Source organism: Varanus komodoensis, unplaced genomic scaffold, assembly GCF_004798865.1.
Source record: "Varanus komodoensis strain SLA01 unplaced genomic scaffold, ASM479886v1 scaffold49, whole genome shotgun sequence".
Classification (NCBI taxonomy): domain Eukaryota; kingdom Metazoa; phylum Chordata; class Lepidosauria; order Squamata; family Varanidae; genus Varanus; species Varanus komodoensis.
Genome location: NW_025336072.1, coordinates 6,919,360 through 6,944,339, shown reverse-complemented (window position 1 = coordinate 6,944,339; position 24,980 = coordinate 6,919,360). Strand labels below are relative to the sequence as shown.

The window sequence follows — 24,980 nt, the reverse complement described above, 5'->3', positions numbered from 1 at the left end:
TGGAAGTTTCAGGCCTTTTTCTGTTTAAACGTACAGCATTTCCCTCAAAAGAGATTTTAACATATAGTATTTCCCTCAAAAGAGATTTTAGGTTCAGATTTATTTCTCCCCTCCCACTTATACATAAGCTAATGGATTTTTAAGGGGTTCGCTAACCTTTTTTTAGGTCTGTATCATTCTGTTTGTGGCTTTGTTTAGTCTCTGTAAGTTGTGCCTGAACTTTGGCAAAGGTGAGGGTTTCCTCTTCCAGTCCCCACAGCCAGCTTCTCTCCTCTGCATAATTTAAGCTTTGTCCTGCTTTACTGACTAGACCAAAAAGGCAAAGGCCTCTCCAGTGTCTCTCCACATAGTGGATGAATACATGAATATAACATGTTAATTCATCTAATCAAGAAAGCCACTCTCCATTTTCTTAGTAAAAGATAACATATGCACTAATGAATATATAGTGAATATCCTGTTGACCTTGGAGAGCACAAGTCTGCAACTGCTTTTGCTCAGTGAGTATGCTTGGAATTCTGGGAGTGTCTTGGACAAGGACACTTAATGGTGGTCATGGAAGTGCGGCTTGCCCATTCATAAAATGTTTCCCATGCAAGCATGGCCAGTTAAAATGCATTCATCTCCCAGAAGGCAAACTTATGAGACTAAAACAGATGTAATTGGACCAGGAACCTAAGTACAAGGCAAAGATGAGGTCTGATGTCCAAAACAAGCAAAACATGTTTTGAATCCTAATAAAGATCCTGTTAGAGAGCAGATTTTTACAGCATGCCAGCCTTGCAAGTTAACCTCCCCAGTGAGATCTTCCATGTGCCAACACTATCCTTTTGGTGCCACGTTAAGACTGTCCTCTACTCCCAACCATGTAATGGCATATGATGGGGCACTGAAGTCACCTGATTTGAGCAAGTTTAATATTTTACTGAAGTTGCATTTAGCTGTTTAAATTGTTTCAAATATTGTATGTTGAAATTTTATGCTGTATTGTATTATGTATTGTAAAGTATGCAGTGCTTTATCTAGGTCACTGGAGACTTGTATATTTATGAACAGGGAAAACGCTGGTGCCAGTAATGTTTACTTACTTTTATTTATTATAATTATATCCCATTTTTTCCTTCCAAGGAACCAAAGATGATCTGCCTCCTCTTCCCCATTTTAGCCTCACAACAACCGTGATGGGATAGGTTAGCTTGAGTGTCAGTGACTGGCCCAGTCACCAAAAAAGCTCCAAAGCCAACTGGGGACTAGGCCCTGGATCTTCTTAGTGCCATTCTACCACTTCAACTGCACCATAAGGACTTCATGAACCATTCCTAGATAGTAGGTCACATCTGGTCTCTGCCTTTCAAGGTACCTTCAAGCACAAAAGTGCACTCTTGCTTTCCACATTATAGGAAGTTTATAGCCAGGTTAGAATCAGTGAAGTATAGGGCCACAAGGATGGTGACCGGATTGCAGGGAATCTGTATGAGACGAGACTGAGGGAACCGAGTCTTTTCAGCCTGGAGGAGACTCTGAGGGGATCTGTTGGTGACATATAGGTATGTGAGAGGGTACCACACGGAGGTGGGTAGAGACCTGTTTTCCCCTGCAGAGGAAGGCAGGACACGCTCCAATGAGCAAAGCTCAGGGAGCCAAGGTTCCATTTGGATGCCAGGAAGCACTTCCTGACAGTCAGAACTCCTAGAGTATGGAATGGGCTTCTACGGGAGGTGGTTGAAGCCCCATCGATGAGTGTATCTAAAGATAGGCTGTACATGAACATGGTAAGCATGTCATAACTGGAGCCAGCTGGAGCTGGGGGGTCAGACTAGATGGCCTGGGAGGTCCCTTCTGTCCCACTGTGTTTCTATGTTTCTGTGTCTCTATGATGTCAGCTGCAGGAGCAGCATCAGTGCACTCTCAATGCTGGGAAGCGCTGTGCATGTTTGCGAGTCAGTGTGAGGTTTGGCCTGTTAGTGGAGGCAACAATGGCCAGGGTCTGACATCGAATAAGGTAAAGCAGGGCTGGGAAAATTGTGGTTGTGATCTGCATGGCAATGGTGATGGGGGTTGGTGGTGATGAACACATCGACTAGCACTATTGGGGCCCAGAGGTGAGTCCTCACTGGGCGGGCAGGCAACTCCCACTCCACTTGGCATGAATGTGAGGCCATAGAGGGCCCTGAGGCATCAATCGAGGGCTCAAATAGCTCCTTGGAATAAGTGGATGCCAGTGACCAAAGCGCATCATGGGCTGTTCCAGAGAGGGGAGAGCGGGGAGAGTTCTGGCAACCCCAGTGAGCCTCAGCTCTGTCCCTGGATGGCGTGAGCAGGCTGGGCAGTTAAGCATGTGGTGAGGCAGTGGTGCGGTACTCAGGAATTGTGGGAGTACCTAGTGATGGAGGCAGTGAGGTGCATGTGGCCGGTGGAGTGCTGACCTGGTCTTTTTTTTTCTCTCCCCTTTTTTTTTAACAAAACATGAATGCATACAATTGAGATACAAATACATATCCTTCAAAATACACCAATAATATTAACATCTGAAACCCAATGGAAACTAAAAATAATAAACAACGTGCACCCACTCCCCAGGCCAATTAATACCTTCATTTCACTTCATATATTATAACAATTAACAATATCTAATATACTTTAGTTATACCCATATCCTTCCAAAAATTCATATATTCTTCATTAGGCTTACAACTTTTCCCTTCCATCAGTACTGCTTTTACAAAATCTTTCTATATTTCATTATATTTATTTACTTTTATTATCCCTTTTTTGATTTTTATTTCTGTTGTCAGTTTATTATTAACTACCATTTTCCATATTTCGTTATACCATTCATTCCTTTGTATAACTCAATTCGGTTTCCAATATTAAACCTGGATGCCATTATAAAGTTTAAAATCAGTTCTTTCTTAACTTCATTTATTTCTTGTTTTTCAATCAACCTCAATAACACAATTCTTGGTGACATTTCTAAATTTACCTCTAAAATTCCTCTATTTTAGTTAAACACCATGGTCCATATCTTTTGTATATTATCACAATCCCACCACATATGTTTGTAAGTTCCAATCTCTTTTCTACCTCTCCAACAAGTATTAGAATATTTATTTATATTTATTGATCAATTTGGTTTAACTTAGTTGGTGTTAAATACCATCTCCATATCACTTTATACCCATGTTCTTTAATTCTAACTGACATATTCTTATATACTCTTCTATTCCTAATATTCTTCCAATCCTTGTCTTTTATTTCACCTATGTCAGTTTTCCAAATTGATTTTAAGCTTTTTGTCTGATCCCCTAATTCTATTAATATTTTATAAATTTTAGCAATTCTTCCTTTTCTTGTATATTCTTCCTTAATCTCACATTCTTTCACAATTGTTTTGAATCTTGTTGTCTTTTTTCCTCTTTAAATTTTATTCCATCTTTATCTATTTTTCTAATTATATTAAATTTAACCAATTTAATTTGGCTTAATTGTGCTATATTTTTACCTTATATTTCCAGTCTTCCCATTTATATATTTGATTAAACTTGTAAATGTCAGTTCCAACGGTGAAACACAGAAGACGCCTATGACTTTGGTGAATCGAAATATGGAAATAGGCATCCTTTAAGTCAATGGAGGTGAACCAATCCTCTCTCCTCAGCGGCAGAAGAATATTTTGGAGGGCAGTCATCCAAAATTTCTTTGGTTTGATGAATTTGTTGATACCCCGAGGTCCAAAATCAGACTAAGACCACCGTCTCGTTTTGGGACCGTAAAATATCTAGAGTAGAATCCGTACAGTCCCTCGGAACTGGAAACCTGTCGAATCGCTCCCTTCTGAAGCAGTTGTCGCACTTCGTTCACTAACACTGGGGAGTGCGGTGTAAATTGAATCGGGCTCGATGGAGGAACGGTATCGAATTCCATTCTGTATCCGAGCTGAATAATTGACAGGACCCACCGATCAGATGTAATGGACTCCCAAATGGGGAGTCGGCCTTGCAGCCGTTCCCCAAGAGGGAGGGGGAAGGGTGGGTATGGAGGTGGAGGAGAGCTTCGCACGTCCCATCAGCGTTGACGCTTCTCAGTATCGAAATGTCGACAATTTTGTGGAAAACGCTGATGAGGTTGTTACCTTCTGCGTTGTGGCCTCTGTTGGTACTGTCGCTGCGGCGGCTGATAGCAGTAGGATGGGCGTGACCATGACCACTTACGTTTGTTCTGTCCGGGCAGTTCCATGCGTCTGGCCATCATCCGGGATTCATGGATTGACTTTAACTTGTGATCGGTGCAGAAGTGAAAAAGCCCGGAGCCGTCAAAAGGCATTTCCTCTATTCGCCACTTCATTTCATCGGGGAAGTTGCAATTTTGCAACCAGGCATGCCTTCTCAGTGAGACAGCCCCCACAAGCGCTCTCAAGTCCGTATCCACATGGTGGCATACTGTGGTTAATTGTTGAATGGCGACTTGCATCCCCTCTTTAATGAAGGTTCTGGCAAGGTCCCTTTGTTGCTCAGGCAGGGGAGTGATGATATTATTCAGCCTCTGCATAATAAAGAATTGATACCTAGCGAGGGTGGCTTCATAGTTGGACATCTGAAGCCCGAGTCCTGCAGCCGCATAGACCCTGCGTGCCAGGGTATCAATCTTGCACCCTTATCTCTGGGGGTGGTATGGCCTCTAGCTTCCCTGCCCTGAGATGATTCGACCACCACAGAGTTTGGCTTAGGGTGGTGAAGCAGAAAGGGGATGTCACTCTCTCGGACCCAATACATGGACTTGTATCTTCTCACCGTAGGTTGAGTTTGAGAAGGCAAGTCCCATGGTTGCGTCATCGCCTGCCACAGAGTTGTAATAAGCGGCAAGACGATTGCTGGTGATTGTTCTCCCCGAACAATGTCATAGAACTTGTCAGTGCTCGGATCTGGCTGATGTTGCGCCTCGATCTCGAGCGACCAAACAAGTCTAGACATAAGCTCTCCGAATGAAATGTGGGGTTCTTCAGGCGGGCCTTGAGATGCAATCATGCCGTCTGGGGAGGTAGAGTCGGCATCCGAGCCTGAGTCAGGTCCGGGATGGTATGGTTCCGATGAGAAGGTCCCTGGAGAAGTGGGACGGTCAGGTTCAACATGCCGGGAAGTAGACAGCAGATCCTCATGAACAGAGGGTGAAGAACGATCCCGTGGGTGAGGACAAAATCCAAAAGAATGGTAGTCCTCCCAACCCCTCGGGTAGTCATAGTAGGGTCAGAACCATCCTTCTTCCTGCCTCTCGTCCATCCGGGTCCGAGGTGGTGGTGATGGAGATCGGTCTCTAGCTCTTGCTGTAGGCATAGGAGTCGGGGACCGGGCCCTCGAAGAATCCTGAATCTCCCCATCGGACATTGACTCACGATGCTGCTCTTTGGGCAGTGGAATAGGCATGCCCTGTTGAGGAGCAGATTGCATCGGTGACCCCAGAGGAGTAACCTGCATCACTGCCTGAAGCATTGGTACCGATGGTGTTGGTACCGAAGCTGCCATCGGGATCGATGGGGCTGTCAAACCTGAATCCCAATGCCTCTTACGAGACGGTTTTGCTGCCTTATCTTTCTTCGCCTTTTTGTGAGCCCTGTGATTTGATTCCCTGTGCTTCCTCTTTTCCCATTGTTTACAAGGGGGGGAAAGAGGTAACTGAGCCCCTGGGGGGGGAATTTCCACCATTGGATGGTTGCGGCTGCGGCATAGGCGGCATGGGCGAAGGGCGTTGCCCAGACATGCCTGCGGAAGAGGCTGGGCGTTGAACCAGCTCGGACGAGGCTGAGGCCTTGTGCTTAGCAGATGGAGCATGCGCTGGCCCGGGTTTTCCTGCAGGCTGATTGGATTGCATCAGCGCTTGATCCCAAAGGAGTTTGCGCAGCCGGTTCTCCCTATTCTTTCACGCTTGCTTAGTGAAAGCAAGGCAATGACGGCATTTATCAGTCCTGTGCCCCTCACCGAGGCAGAGGAGGCACAAGTCATGTGGGTCTGCCGGAGACATTTTGGACCCACAATTCCGCACATTTGCGGAAGGCCGCTCGCTGCGCCATCGCAGAAAAAGAAATAGAATATAGAAAGAGGGAAAAGTAATATATTTTTGGTTTTTTGTTTTCTTTATAGGAACAAGTAAAGAGAAAAAGAAGATATAAACTGGAACGAGGGAATAACAACTTGGAATAAGAGTAAGAAGATAAACGGCAAGTAATGAACAATACTGAGTCAAGCGAGAGACGAACAGGCACGAGGCACAGCGAACGGCGGCCACAAAAGACTGGAGAAAATGGCAGACACTCTGCACTATATATACTACCGAGGGGAGGGGGAGGGGAGTTTTTCCCGCCGAAACTGTTAGCTTTCAATCTTTCCGGCCTAGGCACTGCGCAGGCGCAGCACCCATATGTGTGATGCACAGAGGCCACGACGAAGAACAATGAGCTATGAGGACAGACTGAGAACTGGGCTTGTTCAGCCTTGAGAAGACTGAGAGGAGACATGAGATCACTCTATAAGTACCACAAAGGCTGTCAGAAAGAGGAAGGTCAAGATCTCTTCTTGCTGGTACAGAGTAGAACACATTTAAGCTGAAACTGGACAGTCATCTGAGTGGGATAGTGTAAAATGGTGTACTGCAACATGCTGGTCCTGATAGTCCTCATGGCCCCTTTAAACTCTACTATTCTGATTCTATGATTCCCAACTATTCCTTCCAATTTGTTCCAGATGGGGCAGAAACACCCTATTCTGTACTATCAGCCAAGTTATTTGTTGAACAAGCATATATTGCAAACAAGCTTGCTACCATCAAGACTTGTAGGGGCCTAAAGAAATATGTCTCTGTGATTTGAAGGGGACCTTGGGCTCAGTCATTTCCTCCTAGTCTGGCCTAAATATAGAAGCATGAAGGATAAAAATATTGTCTACTCTTCCAGGAATTAACTTTCCTCTCATTTAAGCCATGCTTGCTACCCTTCATGGGATCTGGACAAATACATGGAGTGCTGAAGAAAGTTGGAATATGCTTGAATGAATTTGAGGGATTATGTTGGGAAAGGTTTGTTAGAGTAGAAGAAAGGGGAAGATAATGAAGCACACTGATAAGAGTTCCTATGACAGGTAAAGCCTATTTATCATTAGTTAAGAATCTACCCAATCATGCCATCCTCCAGAATATCCCATTCTATTCCCCTCTCCCTGCTTTTCCATTTCTTTGGAGAGCAGGTGTCCCTTATGCATTTTCACTACTGCAAACTTTGGAGTTCATCTCAACCATGCCAATACTTTACCTCATTTTTTGCAACTGATCCATATTAGCTCAATTTGTCAGTACGTACCACTTACATTCAGTAATAGAGGAAATACTCTTAGTTCATTTATTTGTAATTGTTTTAGCTATCTATTTGGCAACTCCTTTAATCTTTATTAGTACCTAGTATTCCAACCAGAAGGCTCAGAATATTTCCACATGAACATGCAGGATTTTATATCAATAAGAGGCAGCTTCCACTAACAGCTGGGGCAGACAGATAACCAAATTTGTTAATATTGTATGGGCTCTACTGGAAGAATAGCAAGGAGCTTATTACAGTTCACAACGGGAAATAGAATATCCCAATGACCAACAAATTGGATAGTTTTTTGGAGCCATTACAAGGCCTTCAGCTTAGAAGAAACATCAGTGATAATTGCCTGCAAGTATAAAATTGCTTTACTAAAGCAGCTGTGTCTCCTAATCTCCTAAAAAGTGGGGTTAGACCTTGTGTGCACTTACAGCCTCTGAAACACTAGAACAACTTTATAAAATCAATGGCAAAAGGCATTGTCTTACCAACACCACCACTAACACTCTGCTTGGGGAGAACTGATGTGTTACTCTGTTACTTGTCCAGGTAATTGAAGGCCTATGGAGCACTCGTTTTTTTTTTTTCTTTTTCTTTCCAGGGAACCAACACAGCTACACACAGAGAGAATATAAACTTGCTTTTGCTTGCTCATATTCTGCAAATATCACTGTATTTAATAAATAACATTCATCATTCAATAACATATTTGACATGAGTGGTTTCATTTCTTCCCAAGTATCCTTGAATCTGAAGTGGACCAGGCCGCAGGGCTTAAAAGGGTGCCATTCAATACGGCTGCTTGCAACCCACAAACATGAAGGATTACAGGCATCCAGTAGAAGCACAAAGTGTTTTAGCCTGCTTGTGAGGAGGAAGGGCTTGAGGATTAACTAGGATTCCTTGTATTCTTCCCTCTCCAGCACCAGCTCCAAAGGCATGCTTGCAACTTTGGAGCCACATCTGACACAGAAAGAACCACAAGTTATGCAAATTGCCACACTATCTGCAGGGGCAGAAGGATGGTGCACCAAATTCAGAATGCTTTCTCAAGGCTGGAGCTGGAGCATCATCTAAGCAGCTGTACAGGCTTATGTTCTTCATCACTTACGGTCAGCTGACATTCTCATTCTTGAATCTGACCTGTTGAATTCTACTGGCATGCTGCTTGACCACATCATCTTTCAACCTTACTGGAGCTTGTCACTATACAAAGCACATCCCAGTATAGCCAAGGTACTGGGTGAGAACTACTGGAGATGACACAAGTCTTTGTGGTGACTGAAAGACTAGTTGTCCAAGCATTTAGGACAAGTTAACATTCTTATGTGGAAGGAGTAAACACAGGAAGACTACACACACATTTTTGAATTCCAACTTTAATTCATTTTTTGGATGCTTCCAACCTTACTTTTGGGCAAAAGCTGACATTTCTACAGACCTTTAGCATGGCCTTGTGAAGTATGAAGAGAAAGTCAGAAATGGCAGTCTACTTCCCTCAAGGACAAGTCATCAAGAATTCTAGTGCATTAAACAATCTTTTTTATTAGTAGTATCTTCATTAATATGTTCATTTGCATTAATTTTCTCCTTGCAGGATTGCTGACAACTCACCATTTTCTTTCAATTCCTGGAAATAGAGAGAGGAAGAAAACATTTAGAAACTGATGTCATAAGAAATCTGTAGCAAGTCATTCAACATTTCTGCTAGATAAAGTCCATATTCAACAGTGTTTTGTTGTTTTTCATTCAGCTGTTTTACTGTACATCTACCAAGAGGATGGAAATAGAAATTAAAGCTTCAATTTGTTCTAGAAGTCTGGCATGCCTGAGCTTGGCAATCCTACAACTAGATATCCTGTTTGTTCCCTGATATTTTCAGCTGAACAACAACCCTCTCCAGGCAGTGTTTAATACATTAAAAGTACAGTATACATATTTAAACAAAAAACACAGTGCAAAATTAAACCAAAAAGAAAAATTGCTCTTAAAATGCCCAGGAGAACAAGTTTTCACCTGGCACCACCCCTTCCCCCCTGCAGTACCTACCTCTCATTTTCATCTAATCCAGGTGAGGCTGTCCTAAACCAACACCTAGACTCAATAATAGACTCCATAAGAGTCAATAAACTGAAACTTAATCCAGACCAAACAGAGTTGCTGCTGGTAGAGTCAGCCCGACAGGATGGAAGGACATTTCCCTGTCCTTGATGGGGTCACACTCCGCCTCAGGAAAAGGGTTCATAGTTTGGGGGTCTCTTGGATCCACTACTGTCCTTGGAAGCACAGGTGCACTCGATGACCAGGGGTGCCTTCTTACAACTATGTCAGATCTACCAACTATACCCCTACCCGGATAAGCCTGAAAACAGTCACCTGTGCCATGGTAACATCCAGGATAGATTACTGCAACATGCTGTATGTGTGGCTGCCCATGAAGATGGTTTGGAAATTGCAACTAGCACAAAACAGAGCAGCAAAAATGGTAATCAGTAGCCTTTTAGGACATACATCACTCCAATGCTGAAAGAATTGCACTGGGTACCAGTTGCTGCCTGGGCCCAATTCAGGGTGCTTGCTATGACATATAAAGTCCTAAAAGGCTTAGGACCTGGCTACCTAAAGGACTGCTTCCTCCCATATAAGCCTGCTAATCCCTTAAGATCAGGACAGGAGGCCCTTCTGCAAGTGCTATCCCTCAAAAAGATGAGGGGAATGGCAAGTAAAAGAAGGGCCTTCTTGGTGCCTGTTTCCTGCCCTAGGGACAGGATGGCTGGCACAGTCTCTATTATTTTTTCAGTGCCAGGCAGAAACATTCCTTTTAAATGACTTTTTAAATAATTGATCCTGTCATCCCATTAATTAAATTAATCCTGTCATCCCATTCACTGTCTTATTATGTTATTATAAGGATTTATATTTTTGATTTTGGCTTATTAATTTACTAATATATTTATACCTTTTATTGTGAGCCACCTTGAGGCCTTTGGGTAGTAGGTGACATATAAATGGAAATATAAACCAACAAAGGTCCCATCTGGCCTTCTGCTCAGGCTGTCAGCTGTCCTGTTGTAAATCTCAGCTAAGTGGACTACTACAATGGTGGTGTTCCTTTCCAAACATCAGCTCCAAATCTCTAGTGTGAGGCAGGTTAGGGAGATGGATCATGTTCCACCCTGCTTGTTTAAATAGACCACCACAGTGTTGTCTGAAGCTATCTGAATGTGCTCATTCTTGAGAAGCTGTTAGGAGGACAGTAGTGCTTTTTGCAACACAAGAATTTCTAGTAAGTTGATATGACTGCTGCGTTCCTGCCCATTCCATAGTCCATGTGTTTTCTTGCTGGCACAGTGTATTCTCCATCTCCATAGGGATGTAGTTACAGTTAGCTCTGGCTCTTGGGTGTAAAGGCAATTCCATTGGAGAGGATGTTGCCTATAGTTGACCAGATGAGGCTTGTTTGTAGAGAACAAGGGAATATCAAGTGCTTCTGAATGGAGTGTCTTCAAGGATAGTAGGTATGTAAGAATCGTAACTGAAGAGGTCACATTCGCAGGTGTGTGAACTTTATGACCAATATCACTGAAGCCATCAGTCCTAGAAGTAGCTGTACTTGCTGCACAGTAGTCCTGTGCTCTAGATGGAGGTGTAGGACCAACATGGTTACAGTTGCTGTTCACTCTTGAGTAATTATGTATGCTCAGGCATCCACAGAGTCCACCCTGGCACCAATGTAAAGGATCAAAAATAGAAGGAAAGAGTAGACGTTTCCTCATTAATGTAGAGTCCTAGTGTCTCCAACAGATAGCAAGTAGTGTGGATAGAAACTACCAAGTCCTCCAAGGATGGGACAGTCAAGAGCTAGTTATCCAGATACAGGAATATTCATTTCCCTTAAACTCAACGATGTGCACGGACTACTACCATGCATTTGTGATCACCTGAGGGGCTGTGGATAGGCCAAAGGGGAGCTTGCAGAATTTGAAGGCTCCAGGGCCAATACAGAATTGACGGAAATGTCTATAATCTAGCTGTATATAGACAAGAAAATATGCATCCCGTAAATAAAGCCAAACCAGTCCCCTTGAGACTGGTCCAAAGAGACCATGCAGAACTTCTTATGAGAGATGTAGAAGTTCATGCTCCTTAGGTCCAGGATGGGATGGAGGCCACCATCCTTTTTCAGAATGGTAAAGTAACAGGAGTAGAAACCATGTCAGAGATTGGATGGTGAAATGGGTCAGAGTGCTCCCTTTGCTCCAACTATTGCTACCTCATTTGTTAGGATGGCTGAGGCTGGAGTGGTGGGAGGCTTGCAAATTCTATGTGGTATCCAAATTCTATGATGGAAAGAACCCACCTATCCAATGTTACGGCTTCCTGTTGGAAAGGAAAGTTTTAAGATGGCCATCAAACCAAATAGTTGATGATAAGAGACTGGTTCAGCTTAGCAGTCAGTAAGGTTGCTTCTCAGCATCCAACCATTTCTTTGTGGACTGCTGGATGCAAGAGGGAACATCTTGAGGTTGCTGTATGAGAGGTTCTTTCTTGGGCCTTTCAAGGTTCTTTCATGGCATTTAGGAGAGTTGGAACAAATGGAATGACCACCAAAACAATGTCCTCCATCCAGACACCATTGTATATTGGATTGATTGGTGGTTTGGTTAACTGCTGGCTTTCCAAACCAAGTGACATTGCTGTCCAGAGGACCTGCTCAGAGAACCTTCCCAAGTCCTTGGAGGGGTATCTCGGAAATTGTGTTATGATAAAATCCTCCAGGGATGTAGAAACTGGTTCATCATAGAGCAACTGGTCAGAGTGCAAGGCATAATCATCAGTGGTAGACAAGGAGGAGCAACCTGATGGCAAGAATGGAGAGCAAGCTAATGCTGACTGGCAAGAAGGTGGAAGTTGAAGGGCTGAGATGAATGGCTGGCTGGCAGGAATCAGTGTCCTTGGATGTTGTGACAGTGCTGGCATATGAACTAATGGAACAGTAGCCCATGAGTCCTCTGGAATATAGGTGGAAGTATTCCAGTGTAAGTATCCTGGATCCCTTGGTTTCAGTTTCCATGGATATATCCATAAAGAACAGCTAGTGACTGAGGCATCCACTGGGGTTTTCTTCCCCAGACATTAATAGGAGATTGAGATGGTTCCTCTGGGCATTGACTGGAGGCTGAGGAAGGAGCTGAAGAGATTGGTTCATATAAGCGGCTAGGAACTGGTTCACAAACTGGTCTTGGAGGCAAGAGTGGTGGTGGGATTAACAGTGTTGAGGCGGAGATTCCCGTATCTCGCCTTTGAGAGGGACAGAGAGGTTTTCTGCTCTACTCACAGCATCAAGCCTGATGGTGGATGCAGCACAGTAACCAAAGAGCCTAGCTTCTATTGGTAAGACTGGTGTTGGAACAGGCAAATGGTTCGTTTCAGATGATAAATGGTGTTGAGCCCATTTCTTCAACTTTTCCTTTGCAGTCTTAGTCGCTGTTTTGTCACCACTTTTAGCTGCCATTTTGAGGCTCCTTTTGGGCCTATCTTCGACCATTGAGTGCCCCAGCTTGAGTAATACAGCTGGTGGGACCCCAGGAGCTGCTGATGGTGGGAGAGACATCAGAGTTGTCCCAGAGGTAGAGGGGAATTCTGATAAAACCGAGGTTACTATATTGACTGATGCAAGTGCATGGGTCCACATTTTGTGCTTTAGGCAGCCAGCTGGGTTCTTTCTAGCCTGCCTGGTGAAGGCTTGGCGTTGCAGACAAGTAGCTACTTTGTGGTCTTCACCCAAGCAGAAGAGAAAGATTGAGTGTCCATTGGTTGAGGGCATTTTTGTGCCACAACATATACATTTCCAAAACACTGCCATGAGTGTCATTGAGTTGAGAAAGCGGGGGGATGGGGATGGGGGGACACTAGTGAAGAAATAGATTACTGAGGGAGACAATAGAAAGATTTAAATATATATATATAGAGATGGATATAGGTTGGAGAAAATATCAAGTAATTAATTAAGGAGACAGGGTTTAAGAAGTAAAACTGTGAGAAAATAGGGAAAGAAGGAAATGAACAAACCTGAGGCACCCAAATGGTGGACAGAAATGAACTGGGAAAAATGGCAGGAGCCCCTCTTTTATATACTTCAGGGGGAAAGGGTGGGAGTCCTGCCAGAACACTTAGCTAGGAAATCTTCCTGACAACAGGCCCCATGCAGGCAGAGAGCCCATGTGTATGATGCAGAGACCAAGAAAGCAAAGACTAAATAGATATATGGAGCATTCTTTTTCTTATTAAGAGTAACAAAGGAAAAGAGGTTGCTTGATGTCGCCAAATGTTCAACAATAACTAAAGTGCAAACACAATTTGTCCTCTAAAATAAATTTCTCAACTCTCAAAAAGCAAATTGAATAGGAGAAACATTTGTGTGCACCAAAAATATTAATTTTTCCAACCTTTAAAACTATATAGGTCATAAACTAAAAGCAGCATCTGAATACAGTACTGTGCTAAACATCTTTTGCTAAAAGGGGGGGTGGGTACAGGAGCTAAGCAACATCAACTTATTTTTAAAACTTAATGAGATTTATTGATTCTGTCTTCCCAGGAGTTAAAATGCCTATGGTACTGGCTATAAAACATTCAAGACAAGAAGAGGCTCAAGAGTATTTGGTTGAGAAGCCGGTGCTTGTTCTATTATGTGAGCACACACACAAATATCAAAAGATGCAGTAACAAATGCAGATCTATTTTTGTTGCTTTGGGGCCTTTTGAAAAACAGTACACAATAAAACCTTACCTTTCTTCAGGAGTGAGACAGTTTGCTAGGCAAAATGTCATCACCTTATCCGAGAAAAGGCAATGTCAAGAACAAAAAGTAAGACCCAAATGAAAGCTGTAAATGCACCCACTGGGGAAAATGATTCTCACAGAAAGCCAACTGACTGCTGTCAAGAAGATACATTTCAGTGCTACATTAGCAGGCAATACAGTTGCCCACTGGAGACTTGAAGCTCCTTGCACCAGTATATTAAGCTAATGACAAAGTCACAGGAAAGCCCAACTAAGTCAATTTCAGATAAAAAATGGGGGGTTATAATAAAAGGAAAAAGTTACTAATATTCTAAAATTCTCACACACAATTACACCAATTTCATTGCCTGAATTAAGAGAACAGAAGCTAGTGTTTGGGACAATAAGGAAAATTCACTGTTTTACGAATCATAAGTAACGCACAAGGAGATCAAACTATATGTAAGTAGGAATACCTAAGAGTCATCCTTCCAGTGTGTAAACATTGCTCAGGGCAGCTTGCAACAATTAGCATTAAAATAAAATAGCATTAACACTTAAAAATGTTCATATTATCAGCAGATAAAAAAATGAAAAGGAGAGATCCATAAAAGTCATCAGCCTAGCAGGTCAAATGCTTGCCATAAAAAAAACATTTTTTCATTATTGGGAAAAAACAATGCAAGGGAAAGCCAAGCAATCTCATGGGATGGGGCATTCTCTAATCTGGTCATAATCTGTCAGTCTGACCCATTGTGTTTTGGTACAGGAGAGACTCAAAGAAAAGCGTCCCCAGTGAATCTTAAGGAGCAGACAGTCTGGTATAGGAAGAAATGGTCCCTCAGGTGTCCAGAGCTACTTAAGGCTTTGAAAGATGATTACCAACACTTTGAAGAATAAAAAATTAGTAAGAAAACCAAAGTATAAACTCAGTACATACTTTTCAACTACAATTCTTTTGTTACCTTAACAATATCCAGGCCTCCAATGAGTTCACCTTTGACATACAACTGTGGGTAGGTTGGCCAGTTTGAATACTTTTTTAATCCTTGTCGCACCTAAGGAGAATAGTCCTGGTTAATGTGGTACACAATGGATTTCAAAATTGGTTAATATAAGAAGAGCACATAAGCAACATACCTCTTCATCCTCCAATATATCAAAAGTTTCATAATCAATACTAGAAACAGAAAAAAGCTATGTTTTATTATCCAGGCTACAAAGTTTCAGCCACTTATTTCTGTTACTTTTTAGCTATGAAGTCAGTTCAGAGACTGAATCTAAAAACAGCAAAAAAGTTAAAGATAAGTTATCTTATGATAAGATTGTTACATAAGATTGAATATATTGTTGAAATATCCTAAGAAAGAGGAAAATGAACAAACTGAAGAGCTTTTCTTAGACAAAAGAGCAATCTATACAAACCAATTAATATGTCTAAATATATTTTAAAACACAGATTTAAATATGCATATATTTTTAAAACAGTTTTACTATAATGATCCTTTGGGGTTTGGGGCATGGAGAAGACCGCTGCCCTATATTCTATTGGAGGAATGAGCTATATGAAACTTTTGCTGTTGATGCAGCTTGTTCTTCAGCACATGTTCTTCAGTAGTCATTCAAAAATGGAAGCAAGCAAGCATACTGGCTCATGACCACTCTCATTTTACAAGCCAGGGATACTACATCTCTATGTACTGTGACATCCCAACCTGGAATGGGAAACTGCAATAGGAGAAAAACCCAGAATGAATCATGGTTACACATTTGGGTTGCTCTTTCTACAGCAGCCTCCAATTGCAGGTCTTGGATGTCAGAACAAACTCGGGGGTGGAATATCCCTGTATTATTTAACTTAGCAGAAGACAGTGGGTGCCAGAACATAGACTGCAATTTCATTACCAACAATGTGAACTAAGTCTTAGTAATCAAACAAGGGGTTGCTGGAAAAAGTGTCTGATTCAGTGAAGGTGGTGTCTACCGCTTTCTCTGTCGGCTTACCGTGGGATCAACACTGACTTTATATATCATGATGCAAATATGCAATCACATGGAAGCAGCTGTCCATTATGTATGAGGTCTTGTAATTAGGGCCAGTAGCATAAAACCCTGCAGATGAAAGCAACCTGGAGGGTAAACAGTAGTAAGGGAAAGCAATAGGGGGAAATGGGAAATGGGAGACCCAAATACTCTGAAGACTGAAAAGCAGAAACCAGGTTTCTTAAATTAGAAGCACAACTAGCACAAATATTTGAAGAAGGGTATGTTTAAGAAAGAATACTTGCATACCTGGTATTGTTTAGAATTTCTAGAATTTGCTTGCTGAACCCACACTTTGCCATCTACAAGGGAAAAAAAAACACGACTCTAGTATATTACATAAATATTATAGCAATTTCCAAATAGAGGTATATATTAATTGCAAATATATATTTATAACCTATGAACAGAATCTTTGGATATTCAGGTTTTCCTTACACAAACCTAGTGCCCTCCAGATGTGATGTCCAATTAACTTGGAGAAGACCATTGAAAAATGAGACCAGGCCATCCAAAAGTCAGCAGGGGTGGGGAACCTCAGGCCCTCCTGTTTGGACTACAAATCTCACCATCCCTGAGCAGCATGACCAGTGATTGGGGATTACTGAAAACATATGCCAACATCTGGAAGACCCCAGGTTCCCAGCCCTGCCTGAGGAACTCCTTGTAAACTACACTTCATTTGTCTTCATGTGCTTAAGAACTTTTTCAACAGCAGGATATGAGCCATTTTGTGCAATCATAGCTGCGCTTATTCTTGCACTCACAATTACAGAAGAGGCTGCCAGACCACATACAAAGTCTGATTTAAACAGACCTTTCCCCACACTTATTTATTTATTTATTTATTTATTTATTTAAAACATTTCTATGCCGCCCCCATCGCAACAAAGCCTGGGGGCAGCTCACACTTGCCCCCCTGAACACACCACTGAACCATGGTATATAAATATTTTAACTAAATAAATATTAAATCAAGGATTTATCTTTCACTTTGTTATAAGAAGTCTAAGTAATTAGCAAAGCATTTTCAAGCAGCTTACCTGCTTATTTCCCTTCATAAATAGCATCACAGAAGCTTTGTTTATCAGGTCTTTGAGTCTAGAGCAGCAGAGGGAAAATACTGATCAAGCAGAGCACTCTTAATAAAAGAATTAGGAGCCAAAAGGAGATTTTTAGCCATTTCTGTGAAGTACTACAGAAAACTTAAAAGTGTATACCTCTTCCCTCCCTAACATTGATACTGCTTTCAAAAATTAAAGAAAATCCCTTCAGTAAAACTCTAAATATTGTATTACATTGCCAAAACTCTAAAAGCCAACATACACAGAAACATAGAAACAGAGTGAGTCAGAAGGGGCCTCCTGGGCCATCTAGTCTGACCCCCAGCTCTAGCCAGCTCCACTCATGACATGCCTACAATGTGCATGTCCAGCCTATCCTTAAACATCCTCACCGTTGGGGCTTCAACCACCTCCTGTTGAAGCCCATTCCATACCCTAGGAGTCCTAACCTTCAGGAAGTACTTACGGGCATCTACCCTAAATCTACTGCAGGGGGAAAGAGGTCATGACCCACATCTGCATAGCACCCCTTCATGTACCTGTATGTTGCTAACAGGTCCCCTCTGAGTCTCCTCCTCTCAAGCCTGAAAAGACCCAGCTCCCTCAGTCTCTTCATACAGCTTCCCCTGCAAACCAGCCACCATCCTAGTGGCCCTTCGCTGCACTGATTCCAATCATGCTATATCCCTCTTCTACTGAGGTGCCCAGAACTGAACACAATACTCCAGCTGCAGGTGCACCAGACAAAATCTTAATGTCTCACCAGTGAGAGATATAGCTGCTGTGTTGACACTTTACAGTAGAAACTGTAAGCTCTTCCCCCATCAGCTTTGGTTTATCATGAATATGTCTCTATCTCACAACTCATAAAATTTCTTTGGAAAGAAGAATACAATCCAACACAGATACATGCTTGAGCATACTGATTTTGACTTTATTTAAGCATATATTGTTTAGCTGAGGCCACGAAAGTTCTGACGTTATCCCAAGTTAACCATTCTCCTAATGAACGGGAGGATGAGAAGAATACATCCCTCCATTCTTGGAATACATGACATGTGGAGAAGGACTGTCTTCACAGGAGAATTACTTCCCAGAATTTTTAGAAAAGTGGGGTTCTAAGATCTCCGCAAAGCCTCCACAGAGAAAACTTTCCTCTGAAGACAGTCTCCATATGTAGAGGGTAAAAAGAACAAGGAAGAGGTGGATTTAGTGTATTCACCCTTGCACTTTCTTTGCAGGTACCGTTTACATACAAAGAAAGAGCCATTAACTAAGTATTCTCAAATGCGTTTTTGTCTTATAATTCAGTCATTGTGTCTAAAATTCTATGCACTTTCCTGTAATTCCTATTGAATACAATGGGGCTTACTTCTGAGTAAAGATGGAAAGGATTGTGTTGTTAGGTCTATTGTAATTAGAATTATTTTAATAGATTATTTTAAATGTTATTTAAAATACTGCTTAGGAATGTATTATGTTAAGTGATCTGTAAGTATTACTCATACAAAAATGCTTCATAAAATAATGCCAAGTAAAACAATGAACACCTGGGCCCATCAGAGTGAGGAGTTCCCTGATGTACAAAGCATGTACAAAGTAATCAGAAACCAGACTAGCCAATCTTTGTCTGGATGTCCCAAAAGTAAGCTGTTTTTCAAAGGTTAGAAAGCTCCACAAGGTGGAAACCAGAAAAAAATTAGAGGAAAAGGATTTGATGGTTGTGATACTTGATCTCTTTACATATTCTACCAGAATGCAAATGCCTGAGCACCAAGCTAAGACCTATTTATTTCCCCATACTTTTAAAATGTTCTTTATGATGCTGTCTACTATGTAATGAAGAGCTCTTGTAATTTTTCATTTAGTAATAAAATTTGTTTTCCATTTTTGTTCAATTATATGACACCTTCAGGGAACATAAAACCAAAGGTGGGGTAGTAAGTTTTAACAATATATAGAATATATACATCTGGAATGTCTGAGCCTATAAGCGTAACCAGATATATGTTGACCCCTACAATCTAGTACAGGGGTGAACGACCTATAGCCTTTCAGATTATTATGAATATCAATTACCACTGGTCAGTGGCCAGGGGTTATGGTATCTGACCAGCTGATCTGGAGCAGCTGGCTGCCTTTCACAAAATCATTGAAATTCCAAAACAGCAATAACTTTAATTCTGAAGGAATAAATGTAATTTGGTAATGGAATGCATGCCATTTCTCCTCATGATAAAAGAAACAATAGAAGGTAATATGCATCATACCTGTCCTCTAATTTGTGTACCTTGGGGCAAATTGTATCCAGTTCTCCAGAAGCCTCAAGTTCCTGAAAATGTTCATAAGTTCTCAGTTCATAAGAAAAGTACAGGTTGTCCCCAAGTTATGAATGTCCGAGTTACAAACAACTCATACTTATGAACAAGCTACCATAAAGCCTATTAATCTCTAAAATTTACTGCAGAAAATCATCATTAGGATAGAGAAAAAGGAAACAAAAAGGGTAGAGAGGGAGGCCTCTAAAGAGGTAAATCCCTCCAACATTTCCTTGCTGCAAAGAGGTGGCACTGGTGAGTTTGGGTAAAGGGGTGGTCTTAATTTTCTTTTTATCCATTTTCATGGGGGTCCGGCACCCCTAACCTCCAGGAATGTGGAGGACCAACTATACATGATTCAACTTACATACAAATTTGACTTAAAGACAAATTTCTGTTTTCTCAGAAGCAAAACTCATTTGTAACCTCAGGACTGCGTGTAAACTCTTGAAAATAAACCAAAAAAGATGAACAGATGAACAGAAGGTTGCATTTTCTGACCTTGACAATATCCAGTCCACCTATAAGTTCTCCGGCCACATATAACTGTGGATAAGTAGGCCAGTTGGAATAAGTTTTCAGTCCCTGGCGGACTTCTTCATCAGAAAATATATCAAAGCTGCTAAACACAACATTATGCTTGTTAAGGATTTCCACTATTTGTTTGCTGAAGCCTGTACAAAGGGAGGAAAGAAAAAAAAACCACTCTTTAATTAGGCTGTATCTACTTTTCAACAAGGCAGTAGTCCAGTGTGTACATTGCAGCTTATATTAATGTGCTGCAAACAATCCCCCAAAGATTAAGCATGTCCAAGTTATACAAGCTAGAAATAAGTACAGAGCCTACTTTGTGTAAAACAAGACAGTCTAATAAACTAGGATTTGTTATTATGCAGCATGTGAGGGAAGAAAGGAAAAGGAGGAAAGGGAAAGGCACTTGCTCCCAGCTTCATATGCACAAACTTTGGTTGTATCTATCACTTAGTACCCCTTCATGGATCACTGCCTTGCCATGGCGAAGGCGCTTGAGCAGCACAATGAAGCTATAAGTTATGCCATGCAGGAGCACCTGAGATGGACAGGTCATAGCAGAGAGACCCCTGACAAAAGGTGATTCACTGGAGAAGGAAATGGCAACCCACTCTAGTATCCTTGCCATGGAAATCTCATAGACAGTATCAAAAGGCTAAGAGAGATGACGCCAGAAGATGTGCCCCTCAGGTCAGAAGGTGTCCGAAGTGCTACTGGGGAAGAGCAGAGGGCTAGTACTAGCAGCACCACGAAGAGTGAAGTGATTAGATCAAAGATGACAGGACACTCAGTTGTGGATGTATCTGGTGGTGAAAGGGAAGTCCAATGCTGTAAAGAATAATATTGCATAGAAACCTGGAATGTAAGATTTATGAATCCAGGTAAAGTTGGACATGGTCAAACAAGAGATGACAAGACTGAACATCAACATTTTAGGCATCAGTGAACTAAAATGGACAGGAATGGGTGAATTTAATTCAGATGACATACAAACATAAAAACAGAGCGAGTCAGAAGGGGCCTCCCGGGCCATCTAGTCTGACCTCCAGCACCAGCCAGCTCCGCTCATGACATGCCCACCAGGTGGACGTCCAGCCTATCCTTGAACACCCACACCAATGGGGCCTCAACAACCTCTCGTGGAAGCCCATTCCACACCCTCGGGGCCCTGACTGTCAGGAAGTGCTTCCTGGCATCCAAATGGAACCTTGGCTCCCTGAGCTTTGCTCATTGGAGCGTGTCCTGCCTTCCTCTGCAGGGGAGAACAGGTCTCTACCCATCTCCATGAGACATCCCCTCACATACCTGTATGTCACCAACATATCCCCTCTGAGTCTCCTCCAGACTGAAGAGACCCAGTTCCCTCAGTCTCACCTCATATGGCATCCCCTGCAAACCGGCCACCAACCTTGTGGCCCTACGCTGCACTGACTCCAACCTGGCTATATCCTTTCTGTAATGAGGGGCCCAAAACTGAACACAATGCTCCAATTGCGGGCGCACCAGAGTCGTGTAGAGTGGTAGTAATACCTCTCTTGATCTAGAAGCCACACTTCTGGCTATGCAACCAAGGGTGGCATTCGCCCTCTTGACCACGCATCACACTGCTGACTCATGTTTAGCCTGCAGTCAACCAGTACCCCGAGGTCCCTTTCACAAGTGCTGCTCTCCAGCCACTTATCACCTGACCTGTACTTATGACAGCTATTCCTATGCCCCAAGTGCAAGACCTTGCACTTATCTACATTGAACGCCATCCTGTTGTCTCCTGCCCACTTCCATAGTCTGTCCAGATCCTTTTGGATCTGGAGTACCTGCTCCTCAGTTGTGGCCACTGCTCCAGTTTTAGTGTCGTCTGCGAATTTAATCAGCAGACTGTTCACCCCTTCTTCCATGTCATTAATGAAAAGATTAAACAGGATCGGCCCCAGGACAGAGCCCTGGGGGACCCCGCTTGTCACTGGCCGCCATCCCGATGATTCCCTGTTAATGGTTACCTTCTGCTTTCGGTCAGTCAACCATGCCCTAATCCACCGGACAGTGCTTTGGTGTATCCCAAAACTCCTCAGTTTCTCCACCAGGATATCATGGGGCACTTTGTCAAAGGCCTTGCTGAAATCCGGATATACCACATCCACTGCATCCCCACCATCTAGCCATCGCAAAACCTTGTCATAGAATTCCACAAGGTTTGTCTGGCAGGACCTGTTTTTGCAGAAGCCGTGTTGTGTGACTGTCAGCCTCCCTTCCCTATCTAGCATCACTAGATCTCTCTCTATTATGAGCCTTTCCATTGTTTTTCCTACAATGGACATAAGGCTAACCAGCCTATAATTCCCCATGTCCTTTCTACTACCCTTTTTGAAAATTGGGACCACTGATGCCACCCTCTAGTCCTCTGGAACTTCTCCCATTCTCCACGAGGTCTCAAAAATGGAGGCCAGCGGGCGTGAGAGAACCCCTCCCAACTCTCTAAGTACTCTCAGGTGTAACCCGTCAGGGCCTGGCTCCTTTGTAATGTCCAATGCCCTGAGAAGCCCCTTGACTTCAAGGGGGGTGACTCTAATCTGTGCCCCGAAGTCCGCAGCCTCATCTAATCTCCTATGCGGATATCCCCCGTCCTGCGTTGGGGAGAACACAGAGGCAAAATAGTCATTTAGCATCTGTGCCTGTTCCCTCATATCAGTCACTGGATCTCCTTCCTCCTTATTTAGTGGTCCCACCACTTGTCTCCCCTTCCTCTTCCTATTTACATGCTGAAAGAAGCCCTTTTTATTGCTCTTGATATTCTTGGCAAGTCTCAGCTTGTAATCAGCCTTAGCCTTGCGAAGAATCCTTCTGCAACGGGCCTCCTCCTCCCGGTATACCCTTTTGTCTATTTCCCCCAGTACCCATTTCCTACAGAGGTTCCTCTTTCGTCTAATCCCTTTAACCACCCCCTTTTGCATCCATGGCGGCACTCTCCTCTGCCTCCCCACCTTACTGACTAGAGGTATCGTCAAGGTTTGCACCTCCAAAACCTCCCTTTTGCGTGCTATCCACCCCTCCTCAACTCGCTTACCTTCCAGTCACTTATCTCAGGAGACTTTCCCAGTCTGGCCTTCAGTTGGCCAAAGTTGGCCCTCTTGAAGTCCCAGCTTCTAGTGCTCGACCTACTGCACGTCCCCAGTCCCCTGATCTCAAAGCAAAGGATGGAGTGATCACTCGCATCCAGAGCTCCCCTAATCTGTACTTCATCTATCAGCTCCTCCCTATTGGTCAACACCAAGTCAAGGATGTTTCCCCCCTCGTCGCCTCTTGGACCCTCTGTGTGAAAAACCCTCCCTCTATAGCTTCTAGGAAGCGAGGTGACCTGGCTGTCACCGCCGAGTGAGTCTCCCAAGTAATATCCGGGAGAGTGAAATCTCCCATAATTACTGTGTCTCTCCCCCGAGATATCCTTAGAATCTGGCCTGTCAGGACATCATCCAGGGTCTCAAGTTGACCTGGAGGGCAATAACATACCCCACTGTAAGGTCTCTTTCCCTGTCAAAACCCCTAAGTTTCACCCAGATTGCCTCTATCGAATCCCCATCTGTGCTGCATTCTATCTCACTGCATCCTATCCCTTCCCTGACGTATAAAGCCACGCCCCCATCTCTCTTTCCCTTCCTGTCTTGTCTAAAAAGGTGATACCCTTCTATGTTCACATTCCAGACTTACCTTTCACCCCACCAAGTTTCTGTGATTCCCACCAGATCATACCCTCCTATTTCCAGGAGAGCTTCAAGCTCTTCCTGCTTATTACCCATGCTCCTAGCATTGGTGTACATGCACCTCAACTCCTTACCACCGCTTCCTTTCCCTGGAGTTCCCAGCCTCCTCCTTCCTCCTATCCTCCCTGATACCTGGCCCCTCTCTGTAGGAGTCCTGTCAGTCCCTGCAGTATCTCTAAAACCCTGCTCCCAGAGCCCTGATCCCCCCCCCACACTTGTCCAGTGCAGACACGTTACTGGGGGGCCTGAACCCTGCCCCCCGGCTCAGTTTAAAGTCTTCCGGACGAAGCTCGCTAGAGCATCTCCAAAGGACCTTTTCCCCATCCTCGTGAGGTGTAACCCGTCCCTTGCCAGAAGTCCATTGGCAAGAAAATGAGTGCTGTGGTCAAGGAACCTGAAGCTTTCCTTCTGGCACCACACCCTAAGCCAGTCGTTCACCTCGGAGGCCCTCCTGTCCCTTCCTGGCCCAAATCCTTGGACAGGTAAGATTGACGAGAAGGCCGCTTGGGCCTTCAGTTCCCTGAGTTTCTTCCCCAATGCCTCAAAGTCCCTGGTGGTCCCAGCCACACTCTGCCTGGCCACATCGTTTGTGCCCACATGGATCACCAGGAGCGGCTGGTGACCCCCGGAGCGAACAAGACGCTCCACTCTGTCCTTCACCTGCCAGATGCGTGTACCCGGCAGGCAGCAAACCTCCCTTGTCCCCAGGTTGGGGCGGCACACTGCCACCTCAGTGCCCCTCAGCAGGGAGTACACAACAACAATCACCCGCCGCCGTACCTTCCCGGTGCTGGTGGGCAGCCGTGCCCTGGCCCTCGTCTCTCCTGCAGCAGCCCCCTTGCCATCTGACGTCCCAGACTGGGGGTCCTGCTGGTCCCCCAAGGCCTCATCAGCCCCAGCCTCCCCAAGTGGAGAGACCCTGTTTCCCAGCTTCAGATTGGTGCCAGGAGAAGGAGGAGGCCGTGCAGGCCTCCTCCTCCTGTGGGTGACATACCTCCATGTTTCTGCAGCTGCTCCTCCCGTGGTCTCTCCCTCAACCCTCTGTCCAGAGGGGGGCTGCTCTGGGGGGGCCAGGAGAGCTCTCTCGGCCCTCAGGCACCTCACCTCCTCTTCTAGCAGGGTCACCATCTTG

The 24,980-nt window shown here is 43.7% G+C and overlaps 1 protein-coding gene across 3 annotated transcripts in view; it reads right to left on the bottom strand.

The window, feature by feature from the left end:
- Nucleotides 1-8,712: 8,712 nt before the first annotated feature.
- GLRX3 (glutaredoxin 3) overlaps nt 8,713-24,980 on the bottom strand; it is a 34,034-nt gene continuing 17,766 nt past the window's right edge. For 2 of the 3 annotated variants that reach the window (XM_044445628.1, XM_044445627.1), the window contains exons 5-11: nt 20,064-20,236; nt 19,515-19,576; nt 17,224-17,281; nt 16,430-16,482; nt 15,278-15,317; nt 15,103-15,195; nt 8,713-8,981 (exon numbers count right to left, since the gene is read on the bottom strand). In XM_044445628.1, coding sequence (XP_044301563.1) covers nt 8,931-8,981; nt 15,103-15,195; nt 15,278-15,317; nt 16,430-16,482; nt 17,224-17,281; nt 19,515-19,576; nt 20,064-20,236 — 530 coding nt within the window. In that variant the 3' untranslated portion in view covers nt 8,713-8,930. The remainder of the gene's footprint in view (nt 8,982-15,102; nt 15,196-15,277; nt 15,318-16,429; nt 16,483-17,223; nt 17,282-19,514; nt 19,577-20,063; nt 20,237-24,980) is intronic. The other variant, XR_006416224.1, reaches the window with a different exon arrangement.